Source organism: Cucumis melo, chromosome 6 (assembly GCF_025177605.1).
Source record: "Cucumis melo cultivar AY chromosome 6, USDA_Cmelo_AY_1.0, whole genome shotgun sequence".
Classification (NCBI taxonomy): domain Eukaryota; kingdom Viridiplantae; phylum Streptophyta; class Magnoliopsida; order Cucurbitales; family Cucurbitaceae; genus Cucumis; species Cucumis melo.
The window spans coordinates 246905-265803 of NC_066862.1; the positions used below are offsets into that span (position 1 = coordinate 246905).

The window sequence follows — 18899 nt, forward strand, 5'->3', positions numbered from 1 at the left end:
TCTAGGCTCTTCTTTTTTTTTCTTCCATGTCTCCAATATTACATTTGTAAATGTTTCATCTGTTTGATTTATTCTATTCCGTGCCTTGGGCTCTAACCTGACGTTAAAGAACGTGACTGGTTTTTTAAACTTATCTTAAATAGTTAGAGTTTGATCAAGAGCCACCTTACTTTTCGCAGAGACTTGCTGCTTTGACTCCTGGATTTGCTGGAGAGACATTGCGAATGTTTGCAGTGAAGCTACTGCTTTAATTGCTGCCAGAAACGAAAGTACAGTGGTCACTATGGGACACTTTGAGGCAGTTACGGACAAAGTCATAGGTGGTCTGGAAAAATAGAAGATATCTTGTTTATCATCCACTACTTGAGTGGAGAGCTCTACATTTTCTTCTTTTTTCCTTTTCTGAAAAGAAACACAAAAATCTTTTTCTTCTTAATTAAACATTAATACAATCAAAGCATCGCTCTCTTATTTCTTTCTGTGGTGCTTTCTTTGATATAATCTCTTCCTTTTGTATGTTCATCCATTTTACCTCCATTATTGACTTAAATTAAATCTTAGGAGAGACAACATAAAACTTAAGAATTCCCTTGAGAAGTTCATATAAGTGTCGTAGAACATTTTCAAACTGGGAATCATGAAACATTTGATTTGTTCTGCATTTCCAATCGATTTTTTAATTATGTGATTCTAGTGCATCGGCTTGTTATAGATGAATAGCTCAATTGGCATGGATAAGAGGTCCTAATAACACACATTTCAAGAATAGATGAATATTTCAGTTAGCATGGGCGGCTAGCTAAAAAAGCCATATTTGCTTTCAGTGGATGGAGATTGGTTTTAGTTTATCTCATTCATGTTGTTATTTTAATTAGGTCTCATTTGATATTATTGGGTTTTAGAACTCAAAGTTTCTTTCTCTACTAAGTGTATTGATGAATTAATGTTACAGATTGAACTTTTCTTATAAAAAACTGTTACAGATTGAATTTGATCGTTTGTTATCTTTGTATCCAGGTACATGTGCCACAATTTGATCTCCATACTTTTTGTCTCTTCCAGCAAATCATTGCACCTTCCATTTAAATGGTTTACTGTAGAGCAATGTTGGCAGTATGATAGAATGATTAGAGGTTGGCGTTGTGAGCATTACCAATGGGATATGGATATCAATATCATTGGAGTAGTTGAGGGTTATGATATGTGAAGTTATTAATTTTTGGTTGTAACACAGTTGTGTCTATCAGTTGGAGGCAACTATCCCTCACAATCCCATCCTTAAGCTCTTTACTTTTGGATAATGGGCAATTGCTTTTCCAACGAAGCGGCTGGTCAGTCTTCCGTTGGTGGTACTGCCTTCTCCCAAAGTACTACTTCCAATGTTGCCATAGATTGTTTCTTGTTATCTCGGGGCTATCGGGGCCTCTATTCCCAGATCGAGGTTCTCTTCCCCTTTCTTTTTCACCTGCTTCATTCAATTATTTGGTTGTACCCTCTCTAGTCCTTTGTGTGTTTAGTGCCCCCATCCTTTATTCTCTGTTGCTGTTTCCAATTGGGTTGTATTATCTTCTGGGGTATACGTGTTAGATTTGCTGTAGATGTAGCCATGGTTGCTTCCTCCGTTGTTGCTTATTCTTAACTTCATGTAATTTATAGCCATCTAATTCGTTTCATCTTCCCATTTCTTCTCCGATTCTAATGGCAGCTTTCATTCTCTGCATCCAACTTGCGCGACCGAGATATATTCTCTAAGGTCAGTATCCCTTTCTGGACGTCAAAAGACTGCATCTTGAAAAATGATTTCATCCAAGATATATTCATATGGGCTTTTTTATTCCTCTGAAAGAATGCCATTCATATATTACACATCCTTATACCTGAGTTTACAAGGTTTTTGTAGTATTTTCACGTTTCATGATTGAAAAGATAGAATCAAGTTGCGTAATTACTTTCATTTCTGGAGCTCCTAAGTGATTGAAGATAGTTGATTTATATTTACTTTCTCAAAAGTCACATTTTTTGCAAGTTTGGTTTACTTCGGATTTATTAATGATAATACCCGTCCATTTATTGATTCCATTCCTTCCCCAAAAAACTCTTAATGAAATTTTTATTTTCCTCAGAGTGATCCAATGCTGGTTGTCTACACAAAAGGAAAGGATGGAACACTAGAAGAACTTCATCGTACTGAAGTAGTTCAAAATTCCTTAAATCCAAAATGGATTCATAAGCTTAACATTACCTATCAATTTGAGGTTGTGCAAACTTTGGTGTAAGTTTAAATGATCATCTTGCTATGTGTAATTCATCAAATGTAGATCTTGCTGGTGCTGTGATAATTGAAGCATTAATATGTTATGACAGGTTTTTTGTATATGATGTGGATACTCAATATCAAAACTTAGGAGTAAAGGTATCGATCTTGACCCAAAAGAAAAAAAAAAAATCTTATCCCTATTGGATATCAATCCTTAACCATGTTCACTTGATGTTGGTTTTTATTCAAACAGATTGTTATAAAAGCATTATACTTGCTGGTTGCTACATTGTAATCATAAAACACGAGAGTTTGCTAATAATGCATAATCTAAATCATGCAGATGCTGAAGCTAGATGAACAGCAATATCTTGGTGAAGCAACCTGTGTACTATCTGAGGTAATGCATGTAGTTTGAAATGCATATTCTATCATGATGAGTATTTATTTGCATATGATTTGATCGCTATAGGCTGAATGTAGCTATTGAATATTTAGTATGCTTTCCGTTGCAATGCAGAGGGATCTTATTTGCATTTTAAGGTGAATGATGTAGTTTGTATAATCAGATATATGTTTGTCATTAGCCTTTTCTATCTTGCAGATAGTTACCCAATCAGATAGATCACTTATATTGGATCTTGTATATAGAGAAGAGTCAACGAGCTCCAGTCTGCCACGACTCTGTGGAAAACTTACCGTTCATGCTGAGGAATGTGTTAGCTCGAAGACCACAATGGAGATAATATTAAGGTGTTCAGACTTGGAACACAAGGATCTCTTCTCAAGAATTGTATGCAGTGCCGTTAATTCATTTCTTTTGGTATCTATAAAAGGAATGTGAATTATGTTTGTTGCATTTCTGATTCATGGTATAGGACCCTTTTCTGGTTATCTCAAAATTTGTGGAGAGTAAGGGTTCAATTCCAGTTTGCAAAACTGAAGTCATAAAGAATGATTCGAATCCTACATGGAAGCCTATATTCTTGAATATGCAACAAGTTGGAAGCAAGGTACAATATACCTCCTAGACACTTAACAAATGACATTCTCACCCCCCCCCCCCCCCACCACACACACACACACAAGCATGGAACCAGGCCAATCACTGCTGTGAATTTAGTTGTAATGGATCATGATAAATCCTATTATACGTTTTGTGCTCTTGTATTTCATCTACCCTTGCAGTTCATTTTTATGTAAGTTGTTGTCCAAGACTCCAGAAGTTCGAGAATTGGTGCATCATGTGCTTTGTGCTTTACAACCCAAGAGTCATCTTGGTAGTTTAAGACTGAGTTTTGTCATTTTGAGTGCAAATATCCTTTTTTTTCTAGAAAACTAAGGTTTGAACAATGGAGAACATCTACCTTCTTTGCCGATGGCTCTCTTATTTCTTTGGTTTGAGTAAGATAGAAGTAAAAATTGTTTTATCAACAATAGTTATGATTTGATTTGGCAAGATGAAGGTGGGGTTTTTGTGGAAGATTTTGATAGAACTCTACCTTTGGTATAGAATTTCTCTTTATTCAAATATGAATATGAATTTTATACAGTAATGAATTGATAAATTCATACAGTAATGAATTAATAGAATATCAATTCAAGCTTCAAACTCTTTGTTGTTCTTCTCTCAAGAATCAACAAATGAAACTTCACTCGAAAGATACTAACTAATTTCCCTGCCTAAGCCAACCACTATTTATATTCTTACTTAACCGACTTTCTAACTCACATGTATTACACGTGGGTTTCTTTTTATTCCTCCTACTGTAATGAAACCTAATAGGAGGTCTAACATTACTCCCCCCATCTAAATTCACCTTGTCCTCGAGGTGAAGGTTAGGGTAAAGCTGTTGCATATCTTCATAGCTCTCCTAAGAAGCTTCATGCCTCGGTAGCCCTTCCCAGCAAATCAGTACTTCCCAACTTCCAGCTTTGTTCTTCTGATGCCCGAGGATTTCTTCAGGTTGAGCCTTCTATTCAAAATTTTCATTTACATATTGTATAGTGGGCTGCACATGCAACTGATCTCCCACAAATTTCTTCAGCTGTGAAACATGGAGAGCAGGGTGGATGAAAGTATTTACTGGTAGATCCAGCTTATAAGCCACTGAACCAACTTTCTCTAAAATCTTATAAGGCCCAAAATATCTCCTTAGTATTTCCTTTTTCTCCTTAGTGTTAATTGTCTATAGGGCCTGATCTTCAAGAAAACTAACTCACCAACTTGGTATTCCACATTCCTTCTCTTGTGGTCTGCATACTGTTTCATTTGCTGTTGGGCCAAAAGAAGATGTTCACGTAAAGCTGCCAAAACAATATCCCTTTCCCTCAATTGTTCATCCAACGTTGAGTTAGAAGTATCACCATCACCATATGACAACAAAGAAGGAGGCTTCCGCCCATACACCACCTAAAAAGGGGTTACACTCAAGCTCTTTGAAATGTGGCATTATACCAAAATTCAGCCCAGGGTAGCCAAGTGACCCATTCTTTGGGCTTTTCACTACATAAACATCTAAGATATGTTTCCAGCCCTCTATTCACCACTTCAGTTTGGCCGTCGGATTGAGGATGATAAGCGGTACTTTTATTCAATTTAGTTCCAGACAATTTGAACATTTCCTTCCAAAAATGACTGAGAAAAATCTTATCTCTATCAGAGACAATAGACGAAGGAAATCCGTGTAGTCTAACTATCTCTTTTACAAACAGTTCAGCTACCACCTTAGCTATAAACGAATGTAACCCCTTTTCATGTTTGCTTAGCCGCTTTTGGTAAACCTTCCATGAAATCCATGGAGATATCACTCCAAATCTGTTGTGGAATTTCTAAGGGTACCAACAGGCCAGCATTCATTACAGTGTTTCTTAACTTTCATACCCTCCCAGTACAATTCACCAGCTAACCTCTTATAGGTTCTTAGGAATCCAGAATGACCCCCGACCACCGAATCATGGTAAGTATTTAGAACAGCTGGAATTAATGATGAGGTCTTTGACAGTACCAACTGATTTTTATACTTTAGCATTCCATTCTATAGTGTATACTTACTATCTTTTTGCCCATTTCTGTCCATCAATTCGGTTATTACCGTTTGGAGCTTTAAATCATTTTCCACTTCTTCTTTAATACTTTTTTAGATCAATCAAAACTGGTACAGCAATACCACAAAGCTGAACATCAGGCGGTTTTCTTGACAATGCATCTGCAGCTTTGTTTTCAAGACCCGACTTATAAATCACCTCAAAAGAGTACCCAAGCAGTTTGGCCACCTACTTTTGATACTGAGGCTGAACTACCCTTTGCTCCAACGGAAATTTTAACGACTTTTAATCGGTTTTAATGAAGAATTTTGTCCTTAGCAAGTATGGCCTCCAACGCTGCACAACAAGAACCACTGCATCAACTCCCTTTCATAAATTGGTCTTGCCTTGTCTCTCATTGCTAGAGTATGGTTATAAAAAGCTATGGGCTGTTTAAACTGAATCGAGACAGCTCCAACACCATACCCTAATGCATCCGTTTCAATCTTAAATGGATGATCAAAGCTTAGTAAAGCTAACACCGGAAGTGACATCATAGCTTTCTTCAAACTTTCAAATTCTTCTTTAGCCTCCTCATTCCACTTAAATCCTCCTTTTTTTAGTAACTGAGTTAAAGGAGCTGCTATGGAACTATATTGTTGTACAAATCTTCTGTAATAACCGGTTAACCCAAGGAAACCTTGGACTTCTCTGATGTTAGTAGGTTTCAGCCAATCAGCTATGGATTTAATCTTTTTTGGATCAACCTCAACACCTTCTCCTGAAATAACATGCCTCAAATACTCAATCTTTGGCTAAGCAAATCTACATTTTTTTTATTGGCGTATGGTTCATGTTTTCTTAAGATAGAAAAAACCATCTCCATTGTTTCACATGCTCTTCCACGTTTTTGTTGTAGATTAAGATGTCGTCAAAGAACACCAAAACAAACTTTCTTAGATGTGGTTTGAAAATCGCATTCATTAAGGCTTGAAATGTAGCCGGTGCGTTTGTCAACCCGAATGACATAACTAGGAACTCATAATGTCCTTCATGAGTCCTAAATGCAGTTTTTTCATTGTCTTCATCCAGCATTATGATCTGGTGATAACCGGATTTCGAATCAATCTTTGAAAAGAATGTTGCTTCATTCAGCTCATCAAACAACTCTTCCACCATAGGTATTGGGAATTTATCCGGAATTGTAGCATTATTCACAGCCCTGTAGTCTACATAGAAGCGCCAACTACCATCCTTCTTCTTAAAGAGCACAGGGCTGGAAAAAGGGCTAGTACTCGATCGAATTACCCCTAAATCAAGCATCTCCCCAACTAATTTCTTCTTTCTAATGATAATCTTATCTATATGGTCTCACGTTAATTGGATTAGTACCCTTCTTTAAATGGATATGATGTTCAATATCCCTTCTCGGTGGAAGCTTATCTGGCCACTTAAAAATATCTACATACTATTCCAGAATTGTATGCACCGGATTTATTTCATTAGACTGCACATCAGTTGCAAAACACTCTGTCTTGACAATGTCATTTACTTCCACTGCTCTACATTCGATCAGAAAACCCTCATCCTGTTCACCCCAAGTCTTAAGCATACTCTTCAAACTAATTCGAGCTTTGGTAAGACTTGGATCTCCTTTAATAGAAATTTGTTTTCCATCTTCAGTGAAGGTAAGTGACAAATTTTTCCAATCAACCACAGTTACTCCCAAGGAATGAAGCCATTGCATTCCCAAAATAATATCTACTCCTCCAAGTTCAAGAGGCAAGAAATCTTCCTTCACAGTCCAATTCTTTAATTGAACCTCCACAGCTTCACAAACTCCTTTGCCTTGAATAGCTGTTCTGAAGCTCAAAATAACTCCACAATGTGCTGTCTACTTGGTAGGTATTTGCAGTGTCTTCACTAACTTTTCGGAGATGAAATAGTGGGTGGCTCCACGATCTATTAAAATTACTACCTTCTCTCCTTGCAATTTACCTCTAATCTTCATAGTTCAAGGGTCATTTAAACCAACAACAGAGTTGATAGACAGCTCAACATAAGCCGTATTGTCTCCTTTTACCTCCCATGTGGCCTGTTCCTTTCCTTCAGGTTCTTTTTCTTCAATAATTTCATATTCTTCATTATCGTTATTAACTACAAACATCCTCAATTCACGCAACTCCTTCATTTTACATTTGTGATCTGCTGAGTATTTTTCATTACGTCTAAAACACAGTCCTTTCTCTTTTTTGGCTTGGAATTCAGCGTTGGGTAGTCACCTTGAATTCCCTTCTTTTCGAACTTCATTAGCATTCGAACTTCTCAGTGTTATTGTTTTGATAGGAAATGAAGTATTTCCTTTGTTCTCAGCCACATTGTTACTCACTCCTTACTTATTAGTTGTCGTAGTTTGAGGAGGATATTTCCCTCCAGCAAACCCATTCAAATTAGCTTCTCCTCGAACTATTTATCTGTTCTCAACTAATTGTGCAATGTGCATCATTCCGGCTAATCCTTTCGGTTGACAGAAGGCAACCTCAACTCTAATCCAAGGAAACAAGCCATTCATAAATGTATCTTCTACTACTCTTTCTTGTAAATCAGATAGAGGTGCAACAAGTTTATCAAACAGATTTCTATATTCTTCTACTGTCGTTTCTTGTTTTATACGAAGAAATCTTCCACAAATCGTTCCATCTCTATTTGATCTAAGTCAGACTAATAACCTCTCCTTCAAGTTCGACCAACTAAGAAATTTATCTCTCCTGTGATCGGTACCAGTTTAAGGCTGGTCCGTCAAAGCTAATCGTCGACACTAGCATTTTCTCAGACCCGGTAAGTTTACGTTTTTGGAAGTACCTTTTAGTGCGAAATAATGAGTCAGGGTCTTCTCTAGTAAACACCGGCATTTCGACCTTCTTAAACTTGTTCCGGTCATCGGAATTCTCTTCGTTATCTACTTTCTTTTCGTATCGAACATCTCTAATATTTCGGTCCGATTCGGCAACTTTACTCGATGCAACTTTGCTTTCCTTTCCTTTTACTATCGCAGAATCGCGTGCAGCCGATTCTGTCATTCACTCACTCATTATCGATCGCTCCTTCGCAGTCGACTCCATCATCATCAGAAGCATCTGCTGTTGCTTCTTTGATTGCAGTCACATCAGTTCGAGGTTCTTCGCGATATCGCTCAGACTCGCTTCGATCATCGGCATTTTGCTCAGTTCTTTCTTCATTCCGGCGATTTCCTTATCAATCAACTTTGACCTTTCTTCAATCTGTGTCTGAACCATGATGAATCCAGGATCGTTACTCTGAAAATGATAGAACTCTACCTTTGGTATAGATTTTCTCTTTATTCAAATATGAATATGAATTTTATACAGTAATTTCTCTTTATTCAAGATTCAAGCTCTTTGTTGTTCTTCTCTCTAGAATCAACAAATGAAACTTCACTCAGAAGATACTAACTAATTTCACTGCCTAAGCCAACCGCTATTTATATTCTTACTTAATCGACTTTCTATAACTCACATGTATTACACATGGGTTTTCTTTTTATTCCTCCTACTGTAGTGAAACCTAATAGGAGGTCTAACAGATTTGAGTATTCACCAAAAGGCTTTATTTTAGGCATTGATCTTTGGATTTAATGATTAGGGACCCAATCGGTGAACCCCTAAAATCAAATTCTAAAACCCCCAAATCAATTTAACAACAATCTAAGGGAAGGGATTAGATTTGGATACCCTTTGATTGAAGACCAGGAGATAAGGAGAACTAGTTCCTCACTCCAAGTTCGAACACTCCACAAGCAAGGTGATCAAACTCAGTGTTTTAAAAGGCGGTCCAAAGGCGCGGGCTTTTGTATAACATTTGGGCTGGGCTTTAATTTTAAAAAAAATTATTACATTCGTTTTTTAAACTGAACCTATTACGTGTTGAATTCTGACTAGTTTTTTGTTTTGTTTTGTTTTTTGGGTAGAAAACTAATATTATAATATTTTATACATTAGAGTTAATTCTTATTTCCACATTGGTTATTTACTTATATTTTATATATTATTGCTCCTTTCAATTTTGTATATATGTAAATACATATATATATATTTTTCTTTTTTTATATACAGTGCACCTCATGATAAAAAACCCGCGCCTTTTTGTGCGCCTTGCGCCTAGGCTCTGAAGGACCATTGCGCCTTAGTGCGTCTTGAGCCTTTAAAAACACTGATCAAACTTACCCGAATGTTCTTGGCATGCAACCCTGAATCAAGAATTGTAAAAAGGTGGTGATGAGAATTGTAAAAATCTACCAAAGAATTTCTATTGATGGAAAAACCCAAATATTTTAATTGTCAAAAAACTAACTTGAAACAACCTAAAGGCAAGACTTAAATAGTCTCCCAATAAAATCCTAATGCATTGTGAGAAGACTGATTAACTCTACTTAAATGTTATTAAATAGGATAAAACTGGAAACTATTAAAATTACATCGCAATTATTAAATTAAAATCTAATTAATAATTTGATGCTTGGTCGGTTCATATCATCATCTCCTTCTTTTGAAGGATTCGTTCTCGAATCCAAATCAAAGCCTTGTAAAAACAGTCTTGAAGTCATAAGATATCAAAGGTCAATTCGTTCCATCCTGTACCATCAACCGACTCCAATTATAAATCTTATGATAAATTGTTGTTACTCGAATCTCCTCAATTGAGTGCACTTCCTCTTGAATGTGAGAATTCAATGCTAACTGTAGTTTCTTGGATTTGGAACGAGTGATTGGTCCTGAAGGCAACATAAGGGTTTAGGGTTTAGGCATCCTAGTTCATATCAGGCATGCTTTTATATTCTTGGTTTAAGTGTTGTTTTGTAATTATTTGTGCTACTTGTAAGTTGTATCTTGTATCTTTTAGCATTAGTCTCTTTTCATTATTTCAACGAAAAGTTTTCGTTTTCTTTTTTTAAAAAAAGGGGAGCATCTGATTTTCTGCTTTCTTGTTGATTTGTGTATTTAATTGCAGGACAGCCCCTTAATAATAGAGTGTTTTAACTTCAACAGCAATGGGAAGCACGAATTGATTGGGTAAGTAGGGAAATTATGTTTCCAGTGTATTTTTTTCTCAATTTTCCACTAGTCTTTTAGTACATGTATTTCATTGTGTTTTTTTCTGTTCACTTGCTCATCAGAAAAGTTCGAAAAACGCTTGTGGAGTTGGAGAAGCTTTCTTTTAGTGGGGAGGGAGATAGTCTGTTCTTACTTCCTTCTGCTGGACATGATTACCATAACAAAGTCTAAAATAGAACTCCTAATGATCTCATTTTTCTTTTAAATTCATGTTTGTTACAGTCGATTTTATTTGAGTTTTGATTTCACCGCAGGCACTAAAAAGCCAGCTATTTGTGGACAAATTCTCGGAGAGTGTTCAACAAACATTCCTTGATTACTTGGCTGGTGGCTATGAAATGAACTTCATGGTGGCTGTTGATTTCACAGGTTTATTAGTATTCTTTTACAATAAAATCATAATTCTAGACTACTACAAATTTTTATTCTTCAAATTATTAGTTACTGAGTTGGTCAGTAACTAATAACTTTTTCAACATGGTGGCTCACTGACGGTAGTGTTTTTTCTGAAGCGTACTTTTGCACCATGAATATCAAGTAGTCATCTTAGTTTTAGCTGTTTGTGTGCGTTAGAAGTCAACTCACCACTTCGCCCTCAGCTGGCTGAACTGGACTAGCCTTGCACTACATTCTCACCATCTAATTTCCATGGTTGTTTTTCAGCTTCAAATGGAAACCCTCGCCTTCGTGATTCCTTGCATTTCATTGATCCTTCGGGACGCCCAAATTCGTACCAGCAAGTGAGAAATGGACCCCTGATATGAAGCTCACAAATTTTTAGTTGCCTTATTTGATTGGAACCTACTCTATTGACTGTTTCAGGCAATCATAGAAGTTGGAGAGGTTCTGCAATTTTATGACTCAGATAAACGCTTTCCTGCTTGGGGATTTGGAGCACGGCCTATTGATGGTCCAGTCTCTCATTGTTTCAACCTGAATGGAAGTAGTCACTACTGCGAGGTGGAACGGTTGCATAATACAAATTCACTTTCTGTTCCCCTGGATATTAATTTTGCCAAATTCAACGTGCTTCTGTGTTAAACAATTGTAAGTTATCTTTTAGGTTGAAGGAACTCAAGGAATTTTGATGGCATATACAAGTGCGCTCCATAATGTGTCTCTTGCAGGACCAACTCTTTTTGGGCCTGTGATTAACAATGCTGCATTAATTGCCAGTCAGTCTCTTGCAAATGGTGCGCGGAAGTACTTTGTTTTGCTAATAATCACTGTAAGAGCAGCAAACCACCTCCTAGTTATTTTGGACAATAAATTTGTAATCACATTTTTCCCTTTTCTTTTTGTGCATGCGTAGTAGTGCATTATGAGTGAAATTTTACCTTAATTTGCCCACTGTTACTTGTCATGGTGGCATATTACATATACTTATTTTTTCGCGAATATTGATAAATGCCACTGCATCAAGTCTTTTGTAATTTTGTTTATGATGATGCCAATTATCTGTAGGATGGAGTGGTAACCGATCTCCAAGAAACTAAAGATGCTCTTGTTAAGGCATCCGATCTGCCACTGTCCATTCTCATTGTTGGAGTGGGTGGAGCCGACTTTAAAGAAATGGAGGTATCTAATTTTCTTATTATACCCCTTGTCAATTGATATTGCGGCATTCAGCACAATTGGTGCTAAACAAGTTTGTGGTGTGAAGAAGCCACAAGGAAAATAATCTTACTAGCTACGAGTTTACTTGTTTCCACTAACTTGGTTGTTTTTGGAGATCATGTGTTATTTATCTTCCCCATTTTTAGTTCTCAACCATGAAAATGTTGAGGCTTAGCTCAAGTTAGATCGGTTTTGTTATGTCATACGTTCAACTGTATTTCCTCAAAAGCATACCTTTAAGGATATATATGAGAATCGAAGTCTTTCCCTCTCCTTCTTATTCTCGTTTTGCACTCCTTTCCAGTCTGGCTTTTATCTTAGAGCTGAGCATGGTAATATTTGGATTACTCTTAAAATAAGATGCGAATACTCATAGATCTTAAATCAGAGTTACAACCTGTGTTAGGAACCCAACCTAACAAGAATTGTCTCAAGAACACAAGATGAACTCAAGAACAATCAAATATGGAAATGCACGAAAATGTATTGAAATATGCTATAATCTCATAAGAAAGTAACAATGTAACCCCCAGCCTTTCACGAGGATTTGACTCTCCCCAAATTTCCCAATTAGGAAATCCCACATAAAACTCTTCACACCCTTCCCCAACCCCTCTCTTTCTATTTATAGCAAAAGGACCTAAACCGACATACTAAATATTGACTAATATGCCCCAACTAATAACAATATTAATCTTCTACTAATAATTCTACTATTTCCCTAATTAGGGGTCTCACACAACCTTTCTGATAATTATAATGAATTGTCAGGTCTCTTTTTTAATTCCCTATTATATTAAATTGGAGCTAATTCCATAACAACACTGCACAGGTTTTAGATGCGGACAAGGGAGAGAGACTTGAAAGTTCAACTGAACGTGTTGCTTCTCGAGATATAGTCCAGTTTGTTCCATTTCGGGATGTACAGGGTGAGTGATTCTCTGGAATGAAATTTGGATCTGACTATGATATGATATAGGGTGAACTCCCATCATGCTTGTAGCTAACACATTACTTATAAATGGAGGGGTTTCTATGGTTCAAGCCCTGCTAGCAGAAATACCTCATCAATTTCTGACCTATGTTCGAAGCAGAGATGTTCAACCAAATTCACGATCATCGTACCAAACAGCCTGAGATATCAAATCACTTTTTTGTGTTGCCGTCGCTGTTCCACTTTAGCTGGAAATATTGGGCAGTTGTGCGATGTTGCACTGAGCTTAAGGACTTTTGTTTATAGTCAGGTGTTCGTAACGATGCAGTGGGTATATCCGTTCAATGGTTGGTGTCTTTTTCCACGGGGACAAGTTTATTCAAGAGCGAATATTGTTGGCTTTAATGTGCCAGGAACCTTTTTCTATTCTAGAGAAGATGACACCATATTATGGCTATCTACTCTTTGATTGACAGAAAGGAATATCAGAGAGATTTCTTCTTTTCATATCTTGTTCGTTGGATTTTATTTGTGGATTTTGTGAATACAGTATTGAACCTTTGGACTTGCATGAATTGCTAAGGTTTCAGAGAAAATTGAATCACCCAACTTTGTTGAGGACACAATGCCTTGGTCAATTAGCTTTGCAAGTTTTTTTAAGGTTATAAACGAACATTTTTACAGTTATTTCCTCAACAAAGACTTAAGATGTATTTTTAATATGTAATTCAGCCTTTTAGATTTGCCACTGTTCAACATATGAATTCTTCATTTTATTAATCAAAAAAAGAAGTGTGAACCTTTGTAACTAGTTTTCAATGTCGCGGACTAAAATATATGTTCCATCTCTGTATCATTCTACATACGGTTTGTCTTCAAAAATCCATCAGATGCGTGGATAGTTGGCTAGCTTCATATTAACGATAAAACTAAAAGCATCAGGAAACACGTACATGGCCATATTTCTGATGTACATTTGTTAAGTGAATAGAAACGCGTGTTGAGCAGCATCAGCTAGGTGAGACGTGGGATCTAACTAGCCTTCATGTAAATGGTAATTCTAGTTATAGAACAAACCAGCCCATCTCACATAGTCCAAAACCTAACACATCTGTAAACAAGGCAACCCAGCCACCTTTTACTACCTCATGCACATACATTTGAGATTAATTTGTCCCATTCAGAATTTTCTTACATATTATTTTAAATATTGTTTTCAGATTTTTAAAATGTTTACTTTCTATCTTCAACTTTTCAAATATATATTTTATTTTGATCTCTCAATTTCTAAAATATCAATCTATAGTCTGAACAAAGAAAACAATTTTTTTACTGGAAAGAAAAAAAAACATTTTAATCTACAAAATACCAATTCTATAGTCTGAATAAAGAAAACAATTATTTTACAAGAAAGAAAAAAAAAAACATTTTAATCCATGTAGGTTGATGAATATGGACAAGTAACTATCTGAGTTTAGAAATTAAAGTAGAACACCATTGGCTACTTTCGATTCAATATTTTCCACAATAGTATTGATCCTTGTTTTCACAGTTAACTTTTCCCCTTGACATTTACGTACATGAATGATTTTCCGGATTCTCTCCCCAATACTTGCTCCTTTTTCACTTTCTATTTCATTTTCTCACAGAGGTATTGATCCTTATTCTTTATATTTAACTTTCCCCCTAATATTTATAGGCCTTTTCTGTAAGAGCACAGGGACTGAATTTTTTCTTTCGGAAACCCTCCCTCTTTGGATATTAGTCCAGCCATGGCAGAAAGAAACGAAGAGCAAGACGATGTCCATAACAAGAGGGATTTGAAAGAAGAAAAGAACAGAGCAAGATTCTCGCACCGATACTACTCGAAAAGTACTCGCCGCTCTGTTTGCGCATGCATCTCCATCTTCCTCCTCATAATTGGTGTCGTGGCTCTCACTCTGTGGCTTGTCTACCGCCCCATTGATCCTCAATTCACGGTGGTTGGAGCCGCAATATATGACCTCAACATGTCATCTCTGCCGCTGCTGTCTACAACCATGCAATTCACAATCGTTACGAGGAACCCCAACAGGCGAGTTTCCATTTATTATGACAGACTGACTATCTTTGTGTCGTATAGGAACCAGCAGATAACGTCGCAGGTGATATTGCCTCCGCTGGCTCACGAAAAGCGAAGCACAGTTGCGATGTCTCCAGTACTAGGTGGTGGGGCGGTGGCAGTGTCGTTGGAGGTGGCAAATGGGTTGGTAACGGATCAAACAATTGGAGTTCTAGGGTTGAGAGTAGTGTTGTTGGGTAGACTAAGATGGAAAGCTGGGCCACTAAAGACTGGACGTTATGCAGTATATGTAAAATGTGATGTGTTGATGGGTGTGAAAAGAGGCTTGGTGGGTCAACTTCCTATGCTTGCTTCTCCCCCTTGCAAAGTTGATATCTAGTTTTTCATTATTGATTACCAATAATTGCTTACCCTATCTTCTCCCAAATGTTAATGTAAATATCAAATTAAATTTCCTAGATTAAGTTTTTGGGTCTGGTCAAAGCATTCTTGAGTTCAAATCCCTAACAAACTCCTTTATCTCAATTTATGGATCCTATTTTCGCTTTTGTTGGAATATATATCATCGTTAATTTGTGTAATTGAAAATTAGAAGCATATGAAAGGTGCGAACTTTGACCAGCGGACACATGGTTTTTGATGCACGGGAAAGCTTCAAATTTAATGCATTGGTGAACTAAATTCGACATCTATTCTTGTTTGAGAGATTAAACCATTAAACATATATTAATAGTCATTTTTTTAAAAAGTTTTTGTCCAATGTCGGAGTAAAAAACAAAGTTTTATTTCTAGGTTCTTTTCCGTGAGAACTAAATTTAGAGAGTATTTAGGTCCAATTTTAGTATACTAATCTAGTGATCAATTTCGAGAGTATTAATTCAATTTTAATTAGGACTCGTCGAGCTCTAATTAAATAAATGAATAACAAAAACATTGAGTTGAATACAACATTATTTAGATTTAATTTTAGTATACTAATCTAGACATCAATTTAAAGTGTATTAGATTACTCTAATTAAATAAATAGGAAAGCTCGACTTTAATTAAATAAATAAATAACAAAAACATTGAGTTGAATACAACATTATTTAGATTTAATTTTAGTATACTAATCTAGACATCAATTTAGGGAGTAATTAAATCAATAACTCAAATAGGGAGTAATTAAATCAATAACAAAAACATTGAGTTGAATACAACATTATTTAGATTTAATTTTAGTATACTAATCTAGACATCAATTTAGAGAGTAAAATTTAGATTTAATTTTAGTATACTAATCTAGACATCAATTTAGAGAGTAATTAGATCAGTATACTAATCTAGACATCAATTTAGAGAGTATTAGATTAGATTTTAGAGTACTGAATAGAGAGTATTAGATTACATTTTAGAGTACTAATTTAGTAATCAATTTAGAGTAAAAAGCTTGACTCTAATTAAATAAATGTTTAAAGAGTGAGATGAATATAACATTCTTTAAATTCAATTTTAGTATACTAATCAAGTGATCAATCTGGAACGTTATATTCATTTAAATTCAATTTTAGTATACTAATCATAGTGATCAATCTAGAGCATTAAGAAAAGCTTAACTCTGATTAAATAAATAGAATAACAAAAAGTTGAGATGAATAGAGCATTCTTTAAAATATTAAGGAAAGTTGACTTAATAAATTAATAACAAAATATTGAGATGAATAACAAAAACTCCAGATGTAACAAAAAGAGAATGTAAATAACAGAAAAATTGAAAGAATAACGTAAAAGTTGAAATAAACTAAATAACATAGAAGTTGAAATAAATTAAATAAAAGAGATATCAATTTTACCTTGAGATAAGTACCCAATGATCGAGAGAGAATAAACTTAGAATAAGTGAACAAACTAAAGGAATTACTAAAAATTCAACTACTAAAGTATGCTGAATATTAAATAAAAAGCAAATGGGATGAAAAAAAACATACCGAAAATAAATGTACAACTTAAACAGACAACTTCTCGCCTTCTTACAATCTTACTCACTCCTCCTTTTTGAAAGGATTCAAGCTATTACAACCCTAATTTTTAAATAGAATTTGATCGAACGAGGAAATTAGTAGCAGGAAATTTTAAAATTAAACTAAATAGCAAAAACAATCATAATAGAAAGAACAAGGAGTAACTACAATCGAAATAATTGGGAACACTTTGTGTAAAAATGAAATGAACGTATAGAAATTAAGTTGTTGAAAAATTAACTCGAAGGAATAAATTGATACATAGCGGTTTGAATAAAAACTAAACTTGAGACAATAAAAATAAATTAAAAATTAAAAAATTAAAACTTGAAGATATGATGCACACTGGTCTTGGTTCTAAGCCCGATTCAAGCTTTTGTCAAAATAAATCGAGATATGACAGTCCCAACTTTTGGAGAAGATCAAATTTGTGGAAGTGTTGCAGCTTATATTTTCAAGAAATATTAGGAAAAACAGTAAATGTACACAGCATGTACCGTCACTTTTTTTCTGTTGATGTGTTTACAAATATACTGAAAAATAGAAAGATCCAATACATTGATATATTTATGATAATATATATAAATCTATTTATATATAGTTATCAAATATATTCTCGTAATTTATTTTTGAAAAATTCAAGTATATGTCGAATATATTGTGTTGAATAATAAATATATTCAAATATACTTTAACCTTATAAAAGCATTTACGTTTTCTTTAACGATAGAACAATAATCTTTTGACTTTTCAAAAAAATTCTTACTTATATAGGTAATTTTGAAATAAATATCGTAGGTAAAGTTCATGACCATGAGAATTCTCTTACAAACATCTTTTGAAATATATTTATAAATAGATAGATACAAATGAGAGTTAGGAAGGGTAAAATGTAGTCAAGCTTTTAATAATGACCCACTAAATTACTCATATAAAAAAATAAAAAAGTTTGAGAGTAATTTAGCCTACTTACTTAGGCGATATATATATCACAGAGAGAATTAAGGTTGGACTGCGGGAATTAAAATGGGCCAGTTTGATGGTCTATGAATGAATTGTAGGGTGACCCTAACTTAAGTCATATTCCGTAGTGTATCAAAACCCTCTAATGTTGTGCTTCTCATATATAAATATGTTTTTATCATGATTCATATCCAGTTGTTGCAAAATGGCGGAGATCTCAGATTGAGTTGAATGTGGCAGTAACGAGAGGATAGAGTGTGTGTTTGAAGCGTAAAGTGGCGACAATTGAAAGGGGCCCTTGAAAAGATTGTCTTTGAAAGAATTACACAGACAACCCAACCCACCCAGCAGCCACTGCACTGCGCTGCCTTGTTAACGAGGAAAGTATACAGCAGTCCCTTGCATGTGAGTTCCTTTTTGAATTGATTTATTCATTGCCATTAATTTTAATTAGCTACCTTAAACTTCACATCCATTCCAATTATTTCAGACATACTTCCTAATTTGGAAATTCTCAGCTTCCATTTCCATAATCTCTCAATATTGTATAGATATATTTGTATAGTCATCAAATTCAAAATACTAATAAATATGATAATATTTAAAAAAATTGTAATATAGAGAAAACTGATCAACAATAGAAAGTTTATATATTTAATTTTTTTAAAAAAATATTATTATATACTTAATTATTGTTTTTAAAATTATTACTTATTATAGTTATCCAATGTTATTAGGAACTCCTGTCCAACATATCCAAAAGTGATTAACTACATTTACTAATTAATATGATTATATGACCATAGAATGGGCTACTATGCAATACTGGCTACATGTGGATTATTTTAAGTACGTAAAAAGACAAAATTTGTGTCCCGACACATTTAATGCTAAATCAAGACCATTG

At 35.0% G+C, this 18899-nt stretch overlaps 3 protein-coding genes across 10 annotated transcripts in view; 2 read left to right on the forward strand and 1 right to left on the reverse strand.

Moving 5' to 3' along the window:
* LOC127149932 (uncharacterized) overlaps window positions 1-318 on the reverse strand; it is a 1759-nt gene extending 1441 nt beyond the window's left edge. Inside the window, exon 1 of the mRNA XM_051086330.1 lies at window positions 171-318. Within this exon, the coding sequence (XP_050942287.1) occupies window positions 171-318 (148 nt within the window). The remainder of the gene's footprint in view (window positions 1-170) is intronic.
* LOC103483089 (protein BONZAI 2-like) overlaps window positions 1-13654 on the forward strand; it is a 14196-nt gene extending 542 nt beyond the window's left edge. For 2 of the 8 annotated variants that reach the window (XM_017043544.2, XM_017043542.2), the window contains 17 exons: window positions 180-320; window positions 1018-1441; window positions 1706-1753; window positions 2124-2272; window positions 2365-2413; window positions 2601-2657; window positions 2862-3050; window positions 3136-3270; window positions 10313-10374; window positions 10479-10581; window positions 10671-10785; window positions 11080-11156; window positions 11239-11376; window positions 11480-11644; window positions 11881-11994; window positions 12866-12962; window positions 13061-13654. In XM_017043544.2, coding sequence (XP_016899033.2) covers window positions 1301-1441; window positions 1706-1753; window positions 2124-2272; window positions 2365-2413; window positions 2601-2657; window positions 2862-3050; window positions 3136-3270; window positions 10313-10374; window positions 10479-10581; window positions 10671-10785; window positions 11080-11156; window positions 11239-11376; window positions 11480-11644; window positions 11881-11994; window positions 12866-12962; window positions 13061-13170 — 1749 coding nt within the window. In that variant the 5' untranslated portion in view covers window positions 180-320; window positions 1018-1300 and the 3' untranslated portion in view covers window positions 13171-13654. Of the gene's footprint in view, window positions 1-179; window positions 324-1017; window positions 1442-1705; window positions 1754-2123; window positions 2273-2364; window positions 2414-2600; window positions 2658-2861; window positions 3051-3135; window positions 3271-10312; window positions 10375-10478; window positions 10582-10670; window positions 10786-11079; window positions 11157-11238; window positions 11377-11479; window positions 11645-11880; window positions 11995-12865; window positions 12963-13036 lie in introns of all 8 variants that reach the window. The other 6 variants (XM_051086595.1, XM_008439520.3, XM_051086596.1 and 3 more) reach the window with 6 other exon arrangements.
* A 668-nt stretch (window positions 13655-14322) lies between these two features.
* Window positions 14323-15515, forward strand: LOC103483090 (NDR1/HIN1-like protein 12). Its single transcript, XM_008439525.3, has one exon. It carries the CDS (start codon window positions 14740-14742, stop codon window positions 15406-15408), a length of 669 nt encoding a protein of 222 aa, XP_008437747.1. The 5' UTR covers window positions 14323-14739; the 3' UTR covers window positions 15409-15515.
* Window positions 15516-18899: the final 3384 nt, after the last annotated feature.

Excerpts from the sequence above, each read along its gene's own strand:
- LOC103483090 (XM_008439525.3), top strand. The coding sequence starts at position 14,740 with ATGGCAGAAAGAAACGAAGAGCAAGACGATGTCCATAACAAGAGGGAT.